Source organism: Aricia agestis, chromosome 1, assembly GCF_905147365.1.
Source record: "Aricia agestis chromosome 1, ilAriAges1.1, whole genome shotgun sequence".
In the NCBI taxonomy this organism is placed as follows: domain Eukaryota; kingdom Metazoa; phylum Arthropoda; class Insecta; order Lepidoptera; family Lycaenidae; genus Aricia; species Aricia agestis.
The window spans coordinates 6,917,620-6,937,803 of record NC_056406.1 but is presented as its reverse complement, the minus strand read 5'-3'; the positions used below and the strand labels follow the sequence as shown (position 1 = coordinate 6,937,803).

Genomic DNA, 20,184 nt, shown 5'->3' with positions numbered 1-20,184 from the left:
ATCGGCAAACGTGCAATTTCAACGAAATAGGAGTACACACTCAGATATAAAATATGCAACAACAACTCGACGTAGTATGTATTATATTTCACTTGGAGCATTGATGCAACTCACAATAAAAGATGCATGAATGCTCGACAAATTACATCATACAAGTTATTTTATACATTTACTGGGTTTTAGTTGGCACTTGGCACAAAATATTATGACACTAACTATGAGTCATTAGTATTCACATATTTTGCAATCACATCTCGTAAATGAATAATTTAAAGATAAACATATCGACAAAATTTAAATGATTTATTAATTTATTTATTATTGTACAACTCAAACTAAATTAAATTAATATCGACGACCCAAAAGGTTATGATCTGAGCACTAAGTAAATAGTTTTTCCCGCAACTATGATTTTATAGTTGACATATTAAATTTATAATGTAAATAGTACCAATAGTACCTAATAGTAATACATTTCAATATTAAATGGGGTAAATTAAAAATGAAAAAAAATACTTTCTTTGATTTTTTTAAAATTAAACCGCTACTGTTTATTCCCTTTCCGGTGGCCTCTAGACCAGGCAAAAGTTTAAGATCACTCATATTAAGTACAAAGCTATTTGTAACCACTGTTTTCCAACCTCTTTTTTTATTACCCACCCTCAGGGGGTCGCGGCTCGCGACCCACAGGTAGGTTGACCTTTTTCGTCCTATCTATATAGCTATCTTAAACTTGCGCGGCATTAAGCGTTATGTACGACAACGGTTATAAATCTAGGGCGATAGAAGTAATAGAATTTGTAGTTCAAAACATTAAAAATCAGCTTTGCGGATCCGTTCGCACCATGGCTGTCACTTAATTTAGTATTTATTGTTAAAATGTTTTAAATACTAAATTAATTTTTCTATCTTTCTTTCTTTATTGCCTTATGGGGATAGCATTTACAGATTTATCAAATTAATGACGTGCCAGACCTGTCAGTAGAAGGAAGTGAATATCCTGTTATTCCTGTCAGATAATATTGCACTTCCTAAATTGTCGAAATTTGTATTTTTACTTTTTATTAACTCGACACTGGCAGAATGGTGCAACCCTACATCTTTGGGTGCCATAAAATTAAGAAGAAGAAGAAACAGTAGGTTGGTGTAGCAATCGTTCATAACTTTAGAAAAAATATCTGATGGTATTTTTAAATATTTTGTAAAAGATGTAAAAAGGGCCTTTTGAAATTAAATAATATGCCTAAAAAGCACAAGGTTGAGTATAAAAACTGTTAAGACTTTTAACATTTACGACTGATAACTCTTAACCCATCAAGACCCATAAGCTCACCGGTGAGCGAGATACACAATACACATCACAATAGAATAACAGTAGATTTCCAAGAATCCACGATCGAAGGATTGAGTCTTGCAGCTTACTGGTAAGTAGTAACTCACCAACAGTTTGGGCTATTACTTTATGTAAACATAATATAATAATATATATATATATATATATATATATATATAGTTCATGAAAATAATGTCCTGTTTTTAAAATAACTAAGCTTACCTTTAATCGTCTAACAAGTTCATCTGGTCCTAGGTCATCGGTAATTGGTCGGCAGCCTTGCGGGTACACTATTTCCGCCATGCTGCCAATCTGTAAAAATAATCTAAATTAGTTAATCTGTTTTTGAGCTATATATGCACAAAAAACTTTGATATTATATACATATCAAACATATCAACATGTTGAGTGCTAAGAACAATACTACATAACAATAAGGAGGCTATCAAGCAGAAGGCTGGGGTGTCAACGGACCCCAAAAATCTTATTTTACAATTATAAGAAATAAATACTTCCATAATATCAAACATATTAATAAAGAAAAATCCATTCGATATTATAAAGAGATAATGATGCATTGATCATGATTAATTACATCTAAAGTAGTGGTTTAGCCAATGAAATATCTTTTGGAGAATTACATGCAGGGCCCGTACTAGCTATTAAGTTGCTCTGGGCAAGGATCATTTTCACCACCCTTCACATATTATATGTAATACATACAGAAAACCATTTAAGTCATGGGCTAGTTTTGTTCGGAGATAATAGGGGGGAATATTTAAATAAAATACTTAAATATCTTCACCCTCCAACCTAATTCCCGCCGTGCATGCTATAGTCTATCAGAGACCTGTGCAGTTTTTGGACCTGCGCAGGCGACCAGTGCAAAATCTATTCCCACACTCATTCCGGTCTACCTGCGCATGGACCTGGATCTCTCCGGTAGATCGTAGCGTGTATGGCTTACATAAACCACCATTTGATCGGGCCCTGATTATATGGCACTAGGATTTCTTTTTGCTCGCTAGTCATTGCAGGTAACATCTACTAATACTTGAGAATTAAATTAGGATGAGAACTGACAAAATGTAGTAATAATAAAACTTTTTCAATTAAAGGAGATATCACATTTCCTATTTAAAACCATGTTAAGTTTACAAAAGCTAAGAGTAAAGATACAACCAGTGATTATTACATTGCAAAATATAATTCAGCATTTAAAATTTAAAGAAGCATTTTGAATCAAGGTCAATGACATAGCCATTATCCTGCTTCCTACCAATTTATATTGTTTATAAATATTATCAGCATATTTTGCAACATTTTTGTCAAATAATTACATTTGATGTTTTTTGTTTAGACAATGCTGTTAATGCTGCAGTTAATGCTAATATAGCAAGATTTTTCAGAAAGTAAGCAAGAAAGAGCTGTGCAAATTTGGGTTCCAACATAAAGTATTAAGTACCAGATATTGTTTGTGATTTACTGAGATCTTTTATATTTAATTTCATTTAATTTTGTATTTGGTGTTAATTGGCAACAAATTAAACATTAACTATGAAAAAGTTAACTTTTCAACTGGATAGCTGGAAGGAAGTGTGAATAATTTATAAAAACAGATGTTTAGTAATAGGAACCCATTTAGCAACCTACAAACACTACAATATTAATTACACAATTAGTTTTCCCCTATTTTTCATAGTTTTGAAATATAACCAGCACATTTTTTGTTACATTACTTTGGTTTGGTTTAGGTAAAAAATTCATCGCTCATTGTTTGTTGGGTAAAACTATTTCATTAGAAATGTGAAGATTGGACATACAAGTGTGTATATGCATTTACTCTTATTTTATATTACACTATTTTATATTTTTTGGGTAAGTATATAAAACAATACAAATGCAAACTGCCTACCTATAAGTAGGTCATCTAAAACAAAAATATTGCATCTCTATAATTGTTTTAAGATTTTTTGTAACATCCTCGTAGATTTCGTGATTTGTACGATGCAGTCTTCAATATAATAGGATGAAAAATGCTATTAGGGTATAATATTGTGTGTTTAGAAAGCCAAATAAGTTAAGAAAACGGCTAACACCGATAATCTTGTTTTTGTCTACAAACAATATCACGACAACAACAAATATCGGCGTCAATGCGCATCATTTAAACAAAATTTGAATTACTTGGTTGAAATTCTCAAGTTATGATTATATTCTTGGGGAAGACATGTATATTGTGAAGTCGAATAATATGTCATTTCATAAACTATTCTTCAATCATGTCTCTGAAGCAAATGTGGTACTGTCTACAGTTATGGATATTGTTAATCTGGGTTCTTTAATCTAATTAGTACCTCTAAACAGGAGCAATACTATAAAACTAGAACAATAATGGCTAAAATACAAAATACTCACAAGAAGTCATAGACGTGTGGCCTGCGTTCCCGATGTTTACAATAACCACTTATAATGTATGTTTATCTTATGCAATCACAAATATAGCATGTTAAGCTTATTAACGCATCACTCATAAACAATTTAGTGTGATTTAAATAGTTTTATTGATCTAAATACATAGAAAAACTCTAAATTTTTTTTATTAATCGGTGGACGCCAAACTGCGGGAAAAACTATAGCGAATATAGGAGCAGATGGCGTCGCAATTCAAGGTTATAATAATATAATCTGTGGCACTGGCAAATATATACTAGTAATCTGTGGGCACTGGCAGCGGTGGCCCCCGAGACGATCAAACGGTGTGATTTAAAGTACCCTATAAACGATCAAATTATTGTTTGTCAAACTTTACGTGTTTGTCAAACAATTTGATAGTGTACAGCTTTGTTTGAAGCGTTTATCAAACAATCTACGTGTTTGAGGTGTTTGAAGAAAAGGGGTTTGGGTAATATTGGCGTCATTTTCAAATCTCGCGGCCACTCACTAAACCGGCATATTATGAAAGAACATATCAAGGGGAGTAAAGTTTATTATGGGGGGCATACAGCTAAACTATATTGGAGCCGAGATATTAAGCATTTTAAGTTCGTATTTTCAACTAAACATAAATTCAATCATAACCTGAATATTCAGGAAAATACAAAAAACGGCGTTATTTATTAGCTTAAAGCCATCCTCGATAAATAGGCTATCCAACACAAAAAGATTTTTTCAAATCGAACAAGCAGTTCCTGAGATTAGCACTTTCAAACACACAAACACTTCAGCTTCATAATATTACTATACAGGGTATAACAATACTAAGTGATAATACTTTAGGGTGTGTATGAGTCCCGTGTATAGATTTTACTGTAAAAGTAGTAGCGCTGAAAGAGAACATATTTTTTTTCACTTTCGTATGGGGAAACTCTTTACGCAAGGGCGCTTGCCCATGCAGAAAGGAACACGGTCGGGTTTTAGTGGGTAGTGGGTGATTTCCTGACCCAAAAAAAAAACATGCAAATCACAAAAAAAAATTTAGAGTGAACTCTTTACAAGGGACACATAATATTAAATACTTACCCTAACTAAAGTATTATCACTTATGTTACAACTTGTAGATATATTATACAAGAAAAATTAATTATTCATTTCATCATTTATTTTTAATTTTAGTTATTCGTACATTTTAGAGAATAACTTAATCATTTAACATACAATGAGATTTTAACTATTTATTTTGCTTTTGCAAAAAAATGCAAATCCATTTTTTCTCGAATTTCTTAAAGATTTTTTGATTTTTTTATATTTTTTGTGTAAGTACATAGTTAATCTTCTTATATTATAAAAATGGATTTTCAAATGTGTTACTTTCGAAACGTGTAGGGCTGATTTTAGTCTTAAAATATATTCGTAGAAGTCCAGGGAAGGTTTTAAAGTGACACGAAGCTCACCGGGACACCTAGTATTCTATAAAACATTCCTGCAGCTGTACAATTCTATAATGAGCCGGGAAGTAGATTAAAAACTGGACTGAAAATTCTGCCGAAAGCTGGTGGCGTCGGGCGTCATACTACTTTGTATACTGCAAAATTCGCTAAATAGTGAAAATAATCGACATTATAATATTATGGGAACAGCACCCTAGAGTCATTTTACCCACAACACATTAACCCTAGAGTGGGCGCGGTATTCCGCGAAACGTCAGTGGGCGCGGTATTCCGCGAAACGTCAGTGGGCGCGTGTGGAGCATTTTGCCGCCACTTTTCTTTAGTTATTTTTAGTAGGAATTAAGCAATATCATTAATTTATTTTGTCACGATTTAAATAACACACAAATAAAAATCTGTTTAAAGGACTTTGGCTTACAAAACATTTTAGAAAACTTAATATTTTTACTGACTTTTTTTACTTTGTCCATAATAATACCCAATAATACTGAAAACTTAAGAAAAAAGGATCAACATTATATGTTTTCCTTATTTGCAGGATATGTTTTATCTGAACAGTCTTCACAAAGTTGCTGTGCAATGAACATTGCTTGTTCATTGCACAGCAACTTTGGCCATCTGCAACACCCTTTTTAGTGCACGTACTTTCAAAGATTATAATACATATTTTATTTTCTCCGAAATATAGGCGATAGAAGATCCATCTACCTTCTTGGAAGATGATGCTAGCTTTGCTTGTACAAATCAAGTAATTTGGTTCCTGAAAGAAATATGAAATGTGTGTATAGAAGACCTTGTGGTCATTTATTATGACTTGACTGGCACCTTAGCAATTGATTTAGTATTTGAAACTTGAAAGAAAATATCTTCTAAATACTACGTTGCATTGCTATTACTTAATATTTTTAAATTGTATAATTAAAATTGTTTTTACAACCAATCCACCATAAATAAAGTCAGTATTGCAACTTTGGGAAAAAATACTGTCAAAATTTTGATCTACGTCTTCAATTGCCGCCCCGTGACGCCTAATGGTAAGAACCTTAACTTTAAGCGGGACCCCGTGTTCTGACGGCGTCCAGCTATTCAGCACGCATAGCTAACGAGATTAGGGGCAGCTACTATAAAACACAAGACTAACGAGCAATTTTTTTACGAATTATTAACGATTTTTCAGCGCGGACGGCAAAATGCTCATAGCGCGCCGACTCTAGGGTTAATACACAAGAACAATAATTATTATGTTTGCTTATATTGCATCCGGCCCTTTGAAAACTACTGTTTAATGAAATATAGTCTCAAGTCTGGCTATATTTTAGCTGGACGAGAGTTAAACCCAGTGTGAAAATATGTATGAAAAATTATTTATATATGACGCGGACGAAGTCGTGGGCAATAGTTAGTGAGAAATATATATCCAACAGATTAATATACCCTTTCTACGCCTGTTTGTTGAGGATAGCTCCATAAAGTAACGTTAATTACTATTGATATTGTGAGCATAAGGTACAAAAATAAATATAAGTACTAAAATAATCGTAGCTCAGCTCCGATATTACTTAGAACAATTTTTATTACTAATATATGTTTCACTAATGTAGTGCTACAAAATAGTATTGGGTTAATCCCTGGCCGCTGAAAAAAAAATGACGCCACAGGTCAATACAAATAACTTTGTAACCCCAATACCCTTTGGACTGGCGTAGCGTTTGACAAACGTGTTTGAACGTGTTTCGCTGTATTTGTCAAACAAGATACCTAATATCATGATCTCAAACCGATTCTAGCTAATTGTTTGACAAACTTGTATGATGCACGTTTGTTCGTCTGTGCTGCTGTTTGATGAAAACGTAAATTACATCAAACAAATTTGTCAAACAAATTTGATCGTTAATGTCGGCTGTACAGTCTCACCGAGAGCTCTCGGGCGAAAGTCTCGTATGAGAGCCCCTCGCCCGAGTGCGATCATGTACATTCTCGCTTAGTTCAATCGCAGTTATGAACCATTCACCATGCATCGAAAGATATCATTGTAATCCAAAGATCTATAGTTAGGTAGGTATATTTAATTTTATTTTTCACAGATAATGACTGATAATGACGTTTATTATTGTTATTTTTCTGTTCTGCACTGTCTAGCGGCGCGACTAGTAGTGAAAAACGCGAGAGTGTACAGTAAGAGCGTTTTCACACGAGACACGACACGACACGACAAAATGCGGTGACGACTCCGGGCGCCATACATTTCTATGTACCGTTTTCACACGGCACCGTACGACACACGATTTTGAGACGACAATCCGCTATGTCGTCAACTCGTCACGTTTTTTGTCTACAGATAATCTATACACATATAAATAAAATTGGAGTGTCTGTTTGTAATATTAAAGGAACCGTTTTTTACTACATGCATAAGAATGTTTATAGGGTACAGATACCAAAACAACATTTTTTACAATTTATGTCTGTATGTCAGTCTGTCTGTCTGTTTGTTCCGGCTAATCTCTGAAACGGCTGGAGCGATTTTGACAGGACTTTTTAGGCACGTAGCTGATGTAGTAAGGAATAACTTAGGCTACTTTTTAACCGACTTCCGAAAAGGAGGAGGATATGTTTTACTTTTTTATAATGGTTCGCGGACATCTCCGGCATTTGTGGACCGATTTCCAAAATCCTTTTGTTGTTGAATGAGATGTAGCCCAAATTTGATAACATGATCACAAAAGTGGTGATCTGATGATGCAATCCATGAGAAAACGATGGGACTCCTTGAAATTAATATGGAAACACATAGTAATTTTACGCTTTTCTGAAGGATTTTAAGCTTAAACTACCAAAAAATAAGAATTTGCGCCGAATTATACCCTGGTTCCGAAGGTGCTGTACAGATTGCAGACCCGACCAGAATGTCACACGTGTGACTTTAGGGGAGGGGGCCAGGCCCCCCTCATTGTTTATCTCCAAACCAACTAGCAACAGACTAGTTATAGCCACGATTAAACTACCATGGTCTTAACCAGACCAGTAGCTTAGACCATTTCGAAAAAAAAAAAAAAAAAAAGATTACAGAACTCTTGAATCCTTATAACTCTAGATACGGCATACCTGTTCGGCAATTTCGGCGTTGTTTCAACAACTAAAAGCATATTTAAATGTTAATGTGTCAATTTAAATACTAATCATTATCATTACTATAATTAGGCCGTGTAAGTTATATTAGGTATTATAAAAACTCTTGCCTTTGATTACATTATTGTTCCACCGTTTTTTACTGATTTTCAAAACTGTTTTATAGCTGTATAGAGTTTATATACACTATAGACTGCTATAGAGGTACAATAACCCGAATTTGGTACAATGCTTACGAAAGTGGTGATATGATATTGGGGCACAAATAGACGCGTCAACTATTTCTGTATTCAATCTTCATAATTTTCAAGTCAGTAGCAGCTAACTTCAGCTGATTTCAATATAAAAATAAATGTAAGCATAGCAAGTTCACCTTCAAGGATAGACATAATATTCTATGGCGAGCTTTTTTGTAGATCTGGAAAAGGAAAATATTTCCGCCATACATTATTTTATTATTACAATAAATTTCCATTTTTAGTATTTGGGTGTGGAACCTTAAAAAGGGAAAATTTATTATTTTTCATTATCTTTGTTATCACATTTTCCTAACGCGGACGAAGTCGCGGGCAACAGCTAGTATATAAATAAATTCTTTATTGAAAAATTGTTAAATAAATAATTACCGTACTTAAGAGGAGTCCACACCGCCCTTTTTTCCATACAAACGTTGTCCCCTGTTTCCTCCCTGGATAATGCTAGTAGAGTTATAATTTTTTTCCTGAATGTCTACCGCCACTAATACAATGTCCCTATGTTTTCTTTTTTTTCATAATTTAATTATTAAATAAAATATGAACGTTCAAAAACCCAAAAAAATGGCCAGATTTTCCGCTGTGTTCAAAGGTCCAGAAAACAGATTTGGCTAGATTACAAAATACAAAAAAAAAGCAAAACATACAACACAACACAACAGGAACACAGCTCAATCCTTTTTTAATCTTTAATGAAAAAACTACTTAAATCGGAGAAGGAATCAGGGGTTAACGAATCGTTGATTTTCTGGATTTTTTGCAGTTGTCTCTATCGCGTTCTGCGGTATAGGCTTGAGGTAAGGGAGACAGCTATAGATATTACACGTACTTTTTTTTCATTTCTCTAGCCCCTGGTGTATCCTCTTAATCATAATCTAACAGCCTGCCAAACTGCATAGCGGTTTTCTGGCGAGCATTATGCCGCTATATTACATTTACATCATACCTAGTATTATAACATGGTAATAATTAACATTTAACATGGGCGTAGCGAGGTACTGGCAGGTTTTTTAAACTATACACTACGAATAATAAAAACTAAGGAATCGTAACTCCCATACTATTACCGATTACCGTTTTAAATTTGGTTCCTTTTGATCTGTCATGTAACGTCAGCCTAGTACCGCTCAAGGTCACCTAAATATTGCAAATGTATTGAAATGTGTACCAAAGGTACATTTTTTTGACAAGTACTGTGGAGCATGTTTTTTGACGGAGTTACTATTCCTTAGTTTTTATTATTCGTAGACTATACATAAATAATATTATATTATAACTACGTTTTATAATAAGCTTAACTATCAGCTTAGGACCCCAACAATAGATGACATATTTTTAAGAAGTAATGGCTGGTTTACACGTATAAATTGCTTATCGAGGTAACAGCAAAATTTTAACTTAATTTTAAGTTATTAATTACATGTAAACACAAAATTTAGTAGCAAGTTCAAATTTAGTTAAGTAAGTATAAAGTCATTTAAGTTAAAATCTTGTTGACTACTTATCTACTTAATACGTGTAAACCAGCCATAAGTGAATACGGTGTCGTCGCAGAAATCGTCGCTCGTGTGAAAAACGTTCAAACGACAGACTGTGTGACGTCTGTCGTGCAATTTATATTTGTCTATAGCCGGCGCCAGACATGGGCTTCAAAGTTTGAGCAAACTTTGCACAAAATGGAAAATGCCAGCAATTTATTTGCACAAATAGGCAAATGTCAGTGCCACACTTGGCGAATTTGCGTATTTGATAACATGTCTGGCGCCCACCTATGAATCGTGTCGTGTCGTGTCTCGTGTGAAAACGCCGTAATGCTCTCGCTTTCCTCGCGAGGCCCTTTGTTTCGGGCGCAAAATACCGACACCGGACCGAGAGGGTCCGAGACAGGCCAGCGCACCCATTTACACTCTCGCACTCGGGCCGCCTCGCTGTCTCTCGGCGAGAGTGTACAGCCGACATAACAGGGTACTTAAAACCGTTTGATGTCGGTTTGAATTTAGTTCGGAACGCCGCCATAAGTAGACGTGTGTGATGCAGACACTGACCTCCATAATACAGTATAATGGAGATCAGTGGATGCAGACAAGATGCTCTAAACTTTAAAATCCGGTACTAAACTAAGCCGAGTTTGTTCAAACGCATCGGAAATTTGGAACACGATTAAACGGCGCGTCAAACACAACAAAAATATGAAATTCCATCATACGAGCTTCAAACACGTAAATGAAAGCCGTTCAAACTAGCTTTGTAAACGATTAAAATGGTTTGAGTCAAACCAAAATTTACGTGTTTGAAACAAACCGTTTGACCGTCTAGGGGGCCCTTAATGAATCTAGATTCCAGCTTTGTATCCAACTTGTATCCAGACGTATTAAGTCTGTCCAAAAAGTGAAGTAATTAAAAAGTGGCAACATCGTAGTGTCATCCCTTTCAAATTAATCTAGAAAAAAGGGATGACACTACGATGTTGCCACTTTTTAATTTCTTCACTTTTTGGATGGCAGTTGGCCGTGACGTGCAATATTTTGTGGGATGGATGTCCGACACGACAAGCGAGAGATGATGCAGGCGGCAAGATGAACTTTTTATAGCGACTCTACAAGATGGGCCAGCGTGGGGAGGACGTAGTGGCGTAGGATGGCCGATGGCGCCAGCGCTGGCCGTGGAATGGCTGCCGTATCGGTTTTTCGGCCGCACATCAAAAGATGATGGCCCAGCGATTGCGGTACGCCTCTACACGTGGCCGATACGACAGGACCGCGGTCGAGCGAGGACGTCGTAATTCGTAGGTATTATAATTTACAAATTTCATTCAAAATGACGAGTACGTGGTCTCATAATGAATGAAAAGGCGAAAGTTTGTATGGATGTATGGATGTTTGTTACTCTTTTACTCAAAAACTACTGAACGGATTTTAATGAAACTTTACGATAATAATAGCATAAACAATACATAACTTCTGACTTTTTAAAGATATCAAGTTTGGAAGTTTCAGCGTTGTTTTAAGAACGGAATGCATATTAAATGCTATTATTACATTCATCATTTTCATCATCATCACTACCATAAACCAATATTTTAATTTTTGGCTCGAAATAATTATTCACAGAATTCAAGAGAAGGTTCATATTAGGAGGGAGGTCATACGAAGTTCACCGAGTCATCTGGTGAAGTCATAAATTATTAAAAATGCACGTTTTGCACTGCCGCAATTATGGCTAATGCTTACACGTCCATCTATAACGACGTTTAGATCACAACTGAACACGGCCATCCATAAACTAGTATATATATTATTGGAAACGGCCATCATGTAGAGGCGTTGCGACTATGTTGCGACCATTGCATAGCCATTGCATGCGCCATTCGATCGGCCAGCGCTTGCCACTCATGAAGAGGGGCAATTACGGTTATAAAGCCAGCTTATATCGGCATCTGGAACTACCCCGGGGCAGGCCGAATGGATACGGAAATAGCCGAACAAAACCGATGATCCTCGAAGCACTTAATAGATTATGTTCTTTATTTAAACTTCAGCTATTTTCGTATTTCGTTCGGCCCGCCGCGCCCTGCCCTGCCCAGGAGCAGTTCTAGATGCCCAAAACGCTATAATGTCTAAATCTACATCTAAACCCACTAGGCCGAAAATACACTGCCGAAATTCAGCATGAATAGGTACGCCAGCAATGCGCTACACATACAATAGGTATAACACGACGTTATTTCGGCATATTGGTGTCTCATCAGCAATTTAAAATACATTGCAGGCCTAATCTTGCCAAACTTCGTGTTTAGAGTTTAGTGTATTTAGACTTTAGTCTTTAGACACAGCATAGATAATACCTACAGTAGGACACAGCCCTGCCTACATACAGGTAAAAGATGCTTATCGAACCCATGAGACATGACGGAGGACTGAGTTTTTATTTATTAACACAATATAATGCAACTAAAAATGAATAGGAAAAAATAAAATATAAATGGAATAACTAAGCCTTTACTTTTGCTATTTACAGAAATGTTACCTATGACAAAAGTTTACTGTACAATCAAAGTAATTCAGCTTTAAGCGTTCAGTACTATACTCAGGGCCCCCGCTACCATATGTGCAATGTGTGTAATGCACACGGGCGCCATCACAGACTACTTAGGGATACTACGGGCGCCATCCTCTAGAGTCTAGGGGCGCCAAATCGTCATCTTTATGGGCGCCAAAACCAAGGACTCAAAAAATTCGCCTAAAGGGTCGCCATTGAAATCCTTATTTTGCACACAGGCGCCAGTAGCCCTTACGGGGGCCCTGACTATACTCAATCATATAATAATATTATTATAAAAACTCAAAGACTATACTAATAATAATTATTCCCTAGAATGAGATTAAAACCTAATGTTTGACGTCGTAACTGTGCGAAGGTAATTTTTTAACAAAGACTGAGATTGAGAAATGTTAATCTGTATTTACCTATTCAACCATTTAATAATTATTTGCATTAACTAATTTAATTAAATTGAAACAACAATTAGATTATCATAATAGCAATATAGGTATTAGGTACTGTTAGGTAAAACTAAGCAACTAAGTATAATATGTAATATCATATTATACCTAAGTTACTTTTAAAACGTATCTACCTAACTCGTAACTCGTAAGTAAGTAAGTATTTTTATATCGCACCTGTCAGTTCGTCATAAAAACTAATTTTATTGTGTTTTTAAGCTTAAACAGTCAAAACCTTAAGAAGCGGCACGTAGTATTGTGAGTGAATAATATTATGTAAATTTTGTGCTTCGTCTCATGGTATTGACAACGGATAACACGCAGAATCTAACTAGGTACCGGGTCCGCACATCGTTCAAAAACCGTGGTCCCCAATCTTTTTTTCATACGGGCCACACACATGTCTTGGTCTTGGTGTCACGGGCCGCTTAAAAAATTTTTAGGGTTAAAAAATAACGTTCTTCAAAATTAACGATTTCAAAATAAAAAAAATGTCACGTCTTTCACGACGACTTTACATTATTTTGCCGGTGGGCGTGATTTTCAAAATGGTTTAACATCACACGGGCCACAGATAAAGTCCCGGCGGGCCGCGGGTTGGGGATAGCTGTTCTAAAAGAAGCAAATGCCAAGTTAATTTCTGCAAGTTATTAATATGTAAGTATTTACTATTTAGTATTTACATTAACGATGAAGCACATTGACGATAATAATTATTATGTTTGTCCATTAAATGGTAACGCGACTCCACCAATGGCAGCCAAGTGTCAGATAACTCATTCAAAATTATTTTGCCTCTCTGAGCCATCCTTAATAATTTCTGTAAAAGCCTCTACAGGTAAAATAATTTTCAACGGCTGTTACTAATTAAACATAACTGTAATTAAATATTATGCGTCGACAAACCTTAAGTTTTGATACCGTCAGATTGGACGATATTTATGTATAAATTACATAATATACTTAATACAAAACATGAACACGCAATGGCGGTGTCCCTTTGCAATACATGATTTTATTAATTAAAAAAAATTGAAAAAGTTGGGGAATAAATTGATATTTTTATTCCTAATCAGTACCCTACCATTGTAGAAAATAAAACACTATTTTGTCTTCCGCTTGAGAGTGTTAAAACATTACGTAGGTAAGTAAGTAGTTAGATATTTAAAAACAATTTACGAAGTGAAATTATGTTGCATGCTAACTAATATTTAATTACGATCTTATTACTAGCGTGAGCGTAACAAATCTAGGCTTAAAACTATTTTACTTTGTTTATCTTGGCTTGGCTTTTCACCAATAGGTGGCGCTAATGGTGATATTTTTATTAAAGTTTGCTGTAAACCTCGTGCAAGCACACAGCTTTTTTGTAAACAAAAATATAATATTTAAATCATTATAGTGCATAACCAACACAGTACAGTATACTGACTCTGAGAAAATAATTTTCCCGTCACTGATGATTTGCGATTAGAATAATAATCGCCATTACAAAGGCTATAATAAATAATCACATTCTTGTTGACAAATCATACTTCTAGTTCCTTCCAGATCTTCTACTAATCTAACTCAAGTTTTCTGAAAGATCCTGCAGTGGAGTGTATGTCCTGAGTCAAATCATTCTTCTCCAGCGCGTGCAGATCGACGCACATGTCGTCCAATGCCATCAGGTCTTGCCTGTGCTTCAGAAGTTTTCGCTTCAACTCTTCAATCATTTCTTTGAGGGGAACAGTGCCACCATACTCCTTCGGCAGAATAGAGGCGTCCACGTATTTAGTTAGATCCTCTGAAGTTCGATGGAACTGGAATAAAAATTAGGATTAAAATCATATTTTCAAGTCAGCAATCTAGAGCTAATTAGATACAGCGAAATTGGAATCTCTCATAATGACGCTAAAGTTCTAAGTCAATAAAGTATGGCTCGTATGGTATTAACTGTTAGAATATCGTCAAGTGACACAACTTTAAGCAGGTACTACTTATAGACATGCCATTAAGCGATGTCTGTAATATCAAAGTTGCCAATTTATGGGATAATAATATTATGCCCCATGCATTGGGTACTTGGATTAAACCTGGTCAAACTTGGAAAAAAATTATAAATATTTTGAATTACCATCACACGATCCTTCAGCTTGTCACTCAAGAGGGATACGGCGAACTCGAAGAATTTTACGCCATACTGAGGGATGTTCACAAAATGAGTTTGCTTGTGCCGCATCGGAGTTGAGTTCTGTAAATGATGATAACTTTTAAACAAAGGAATCAACCAAAGATAGGTACCAACTTTTTTATTAATTACAAAAATAATGGAGCGTGAAAAAAATTTACAAGAAATAATAATTAGTCTTCCACTCGAGAACTTTCTTGAGGCTTAGATCCTTCGCAATATTTAATTGATTATATTCCTAATTTTGCTTTTCCTCACCTGGATACAGTTCAGCATGACTCTGACGTCGTTGAGAGACCACAGGCTAACGTGAGGCATCTGCATGCCGGCCTCGTCGTTGACGTGCGAGTAGCCCAGCAGCTGCGACCGCGGCTCGTCCAGCAGCAGCTCCACGATCATGGAGTGGACCCGCGCCATCGTGGAGCTGTCGTAGAGGTAAGGGTCGAAACGACCTGGAAAAGATTACGAGCATGGTAAAGTAGGCTATGCAATGTTAAATACATGCTGCGGTCATTGGGACTTGGGAGGGGGTCTTAATATATCGATAATGCACTGATCGCGTAGTTCCAGTTGGCACACGTTATACCATGTATTTTAATAAGCGTAGTACCTACCTCTAGGTAGTATTTAGAGTAGCAGACACCAAATACCAGGATTGTAAAGTTTCAAATTACGAAAATAGTACAAAGCGAATAATATTACGCAATCCGAAATTGTAACTTCACATGAAATATTATATGCATTGTAATGGTGGGTAATCAAAATATCGTTACTGTGACCACTTTCTTGTATGAAATTACGAAATGTTTGTGGCATGAGCGAGGAAAGGAGGAAAACAGAACTTACCCATGCACGACAACACGACTCGACGGCCTTCGGAGTCTCTTTTCGGCAGAGGAACCAGGTACCCAGCGTCGATCACGGCAGCTATCTTCGGGTCCAGGGGATCCAACTTCTGGAACCAGTTGGGGTGCATTTGCCGGATGGTCAGGTATCTCTCTAGCATGGAGCAGGCTTGCGGAACGGAGTATTTTTTGGTCCGAAGGAACCTCAGCAGGAATGGTCCATCTAAAAAAAATGTAATTTCTCATGTAAACTTATCAACCTTCTGTAAATCGGTGTATGGATAAACCGGTTAGAGTTTTTGGACATCTTCTTCCACTAAGTCGGTCAGTAGTCATTGGTCCCTAATGACTAAAATCTATCAAAATGACAAAACCACAATATACCTGTCCTGCATTTTCTGATGGCCGGATGTTTGTCGATGAAGTGTCTCATCTGTGCGAGCGCATGGTCCCGTATGGCGGGTTCCTCTCGTATCTCCACCCTGGCTCGCTCCTTCAGGTCTGCGGGCAGATCCCCGGTCTCCCGCTCGTTGGCCTCAAGGATGCTCAGCCTCTCGTCGTCGGTCAGCCGCGGCGCGTCGGGCTTCGGCTCGTGCTCCCGCCGGCAGTCTTCGGGCTGGAGAACTGAGGTTGCCATGGTTTGGTGTCTGGAAAGAGAAAGTCATTTAATGATCATTATTTAGAAACCAAAATTTCATTCACTGTAGCAGTTTACAAGATAACGCCAAAGATGGTATAAGGCGGGCGTTGAAAAACATTTTATAATAATAAAAAAGTACGTTTTCCGGCAGAGAACTAGAAAAATCAATTTCAAAGCAAATCATATAATATATTTACAGTTAGGTACTGAAGCAACAACATCTATTAACAAATTATAGGTCATAACTGTAACTTTTTAGTCGGTTTTAAAGTTCATCATAAATTATATGCTTTACTATCAGGCATCTTACCAGGTTAATAGATGATGTTATGCAAGACGGCAAACTAAAGAAATAAACAGGTTGCGAAACGAAAATGAAAATGGTAATTTAAAATTTCAGATTGCCATTGTAATCACATAACACTTTTACTATGACGTGAAAGGCGGGAGAAAGTTTGGATGCCTGTATAGCCACCGAGGTCAAAAGCTAGTATCAAAATATTGTAAACGGCTTAGAAATCATTTTATACTAACTACGTAATCATTAGAAATAATCATTTAATCCTTCGATCGCGGATTCCTGGAAATCTATTGTTATTCTATTGTGTCTCGCTCACCGGTGAACTTATGGGGCTTGATGGGTTAATGTTAATACAAAACATACAATTTACTTCTATGGTAATTCTATAGATAGATAGATAGATAAACACTTTATTGCTCACATAAAAATGGGTATACAATCAGACTTAAAGTACTTAAAAACTAAGACATTAATGTGGGTAAGGACGGCCTTATCGCTATAAGCGATCTCTTCTAGACAACCCTGCAAGGCAGAAGAGTTCAAAAATGTATTCCTTAGACCTAGAATAATCTTAATTCTAATTTCTATAACTACTCAAATACGTAAGAACGGAACAAATGCGGATATATAAAATATATAGAGCAATTTACCATCAGCTATCATTTAAATAGTATATTATAATATCTATTAAAATATGCACGTATGCACTACGTAAAATACACAAGCCAAATATAATTATACTATGTCGTGAACGTCACTCTTTCATAAAAGTTTGAGTGATTTGTTTAAAACAACGCGACGCAACGATGCTCGCTCTACTTCATATTTTCGTGCGTTGAAGTCTTTCGTATAGACACGCTCAATAGGGTAACACTTTTGTTTGTATATTAATAACTAGCTATTGCCCGCGACTTCGTCCGCGTGGACTTCAGTTTATAGCTCGCGATGTCAACAAAATTGGTGTCAAAAGCTTTTATAAAAAAACCCTGGTACCCCTTAAATCAATACAGCTGTGCAGTGTGCACACAATAAGTACTTCATTTGTTATATTAAACTTTATATTTTATGCCAAATTTTCAAACATATTTAGCCCCCCAATTTTAAATGTAAGATGATACCACCTCTTATAGAAAGACTTTTGAGCAAGCATCAGCGCGATGTAGAAGACGCACGGCGCCATCTATTATGAATTTTTTGAACAAATTTACGACCCTTACAATCCTTTTTTCCAGTAAAAAAGTAGCCTTTGTCCTTTCTCAGGCTTTAGACTATCTGTATACAAAATTTCATTACAATCGGTTCGGTAGTTTTGGCGTTTGGCGTGAAAGCGAGACTGACAGACAGACAGACAGACAGAGATACTTTCGCATTTATAATATTAGTATAGATTATGTGCACACTGCACAGCTGTTTTTGAGTATTTTGATTAATTAAGGGCCGCGCTACACCGGAATGGCAGCGGCGAGGCGAGCACTTTCAGCGCTGCCATTCCGGTGTAGCGCGGCCCTAATAGGGGTACCACTTACCAGGGTGTTAAAAAGTTTTTAAATTTCACACAAATTTTGTTGACACCGCGCGCTATAAACTAAAGTCCACGCGGACGAAGTTGCGGGCAACAGCTAGTTATGAATAAAAACAATAATATATAATAAAGTAGGTATGATTAGTTCTGTTACAATAACGAAGTAAAAAATAAAACGCCATCTGTTTTCATATATTAGAATTAAAATGTTGATTGCATTGATATATTTTTTGGATGGAATATAGGCCAACACGGTACACTCGAACTCCTTAGAAATGCAGTAGGAGTTCTATAAGATAAGATAGATTGATTATTATTATACCAAGTGATAATATTATTAAACATAATATTCTAACGTATTAAAAACTATAAACAAAAACATAATAACTAATAAATATGATTAGTTCTATGTTACAATGAAGTAAAAAATAAAACGCCATCTGTTGAATCGTATTAGAACTAAAATGTTCATTGCATCGATATATTTCTGGATTTTTTATAATATTATATATAAAATATATTTAAGATTTTTGAAATATTATTTTAATACACATCCAAGACCCAGGAACATTGAAAACTTTTTGTTCCGCCTGCGGGACTCGAACCCAGGACCCCTGGGATGAGCGCTGGCCACGCGCAATGCGAATTAATTTTCATCGATATTTTCATGGAAATAAGATATTTTCCCACATCAAAATGTAGCCTATGTCCTTTCTCAGACTCTAGAATAACTGTGTACAAAATTTCATTGCAATCGGTTCAGTAGTTTTGGCGTGAAAGCGAGACAGACAGACAGACAGACAGACAGAGATACTTTCGCATTTATAATATTAGTATAGATTAAGAAGTCGCAAGTTTTTGTTTCCATTTTATTAGTTCAAAATTCAATATTTACAAATAATTTCACCTTTAAAAAAAATAACTCCAATTCAAGGGAAAATATTTACGTTGTTCTCTTTTCCAAAAATTTAATTTTTTTAAATCAAAAATAAATAGGACTTACTGGATGCTACATGTCTTAAATCTGGATGCACGTCAGGTGGGAAGGTGAGGCGGGATCCGACTGGCGGTCGTTGCCCTACCGTTAGTTCCCGAAATATTGCGACACGGCCCTTAGCGTACTTTTTTCTCACAGGTTACTGGCCTCGTTACTGTATGTAAATAAATACATCATGGTCCCTATGCCATGGACCAGCTGAGCTATACGGCCTATACGTAGGTAAGGTTATACAGGTGTCACAAAGCTAATTTGTAATAATACTTTAGGGTTTGAATGAGTCCCGTGTGTAGAGTTCACTGTAAAAGTAGCAGCGCTGTAAGAGCAAATTTTTTCACTTTTGTATGGGGAAACTCGTGACGCCGCGCCGCGCGCTTTACCATACAAATGACAAAAAAATCTAGATTTAAAAACGCTAATCTAAAACAAGTGAGAGTCGGACTCGCGCACGACGGGTTCCGTACCATTTAAGAGCAAAAATAGGCAATTTTTTTTGTATGGGAGTCCCCCTTAAATATTTATTTTATTTTAATTTATCTATCAAATATTAAATTACTATTTTTATTAAGTATTTTGTGAATATTTCAAGTGCCTACGTGTA

The 20,184-nt window shown here is 35.9% G+C and overlaps 2 protein-coding genes across 4 annotated transcripts in view; both read right to left on the bottom strand.

Moving 5' to 3' along the window:
* Positions 1-3,982, bottom strand: part of LOC121729156 (sister chromatid cohesion protein PDS5 homolog B) — a 31,083-nt gene extending 27,101 nt beyond the window's left edge. For both annotated transcript variants that reach the window (XM_042117567.1, XM_042117575.1), the window contains exons 1-2: positions 3,752-3,982; positions 1,556-1,645 (exon numbers count right to left, since the gene is read on the bottom strand). In XM_042117567.1, coding sequence (XP_041973501.1) covers positions 1,556-1,636 — 81 coding nt within the window. In that variant the 5' untranslated portion in view covers positions 1,637-1,645; positions 3,752-3,982. The remainder of the gene's footprint in view (positions 1-1,555; positions 1,646-3,751) is intronic.
* LOC121729203 (clavesin-2-like) overlaps positions 1-20,184 on the bottom strand; it is a 36,076-nt gene that overhangs the window by 1,211 nt on the left and 14,681 nt on the right. The window contains exons 2-7 of one of the 2 annotated variants that reach the window (XM_042117635.1): positions 16,508-16,770; positions 16,125-16,346; positions 15,537-15,730; positions 15,225-15,341; positions 14,669-14,910; positions 10,504-10,514 (exon numbers count right to left, since the gene is read on the bottom strand). In XM_042117635.1, coding sequence (XP_041973569.1) covers position 10,514; positions 14,669-14,910; positions 15,225-15,341; positions 15,537-15,730; positions 16,125-16,346; positions 16,508-16,760 — 1,029 coding nt within the window. In that variant the 5' untranslated portion in view covers positions 16,761-16,770 and the 3' untranslated portion in view covers positions 10,504-10,513. Of the gene's footprint in view, positions 1-10,503; positions 10,515-14,536; positions 14,911-15,224; positions 15,342-15,536; positions 15,731-16,124; positions 16,347-16,507; positions 16,771-20,184 lie in introns of those variants that run through there. The other variant, XR_006035938.1, reaches the window with a different exon arrangement.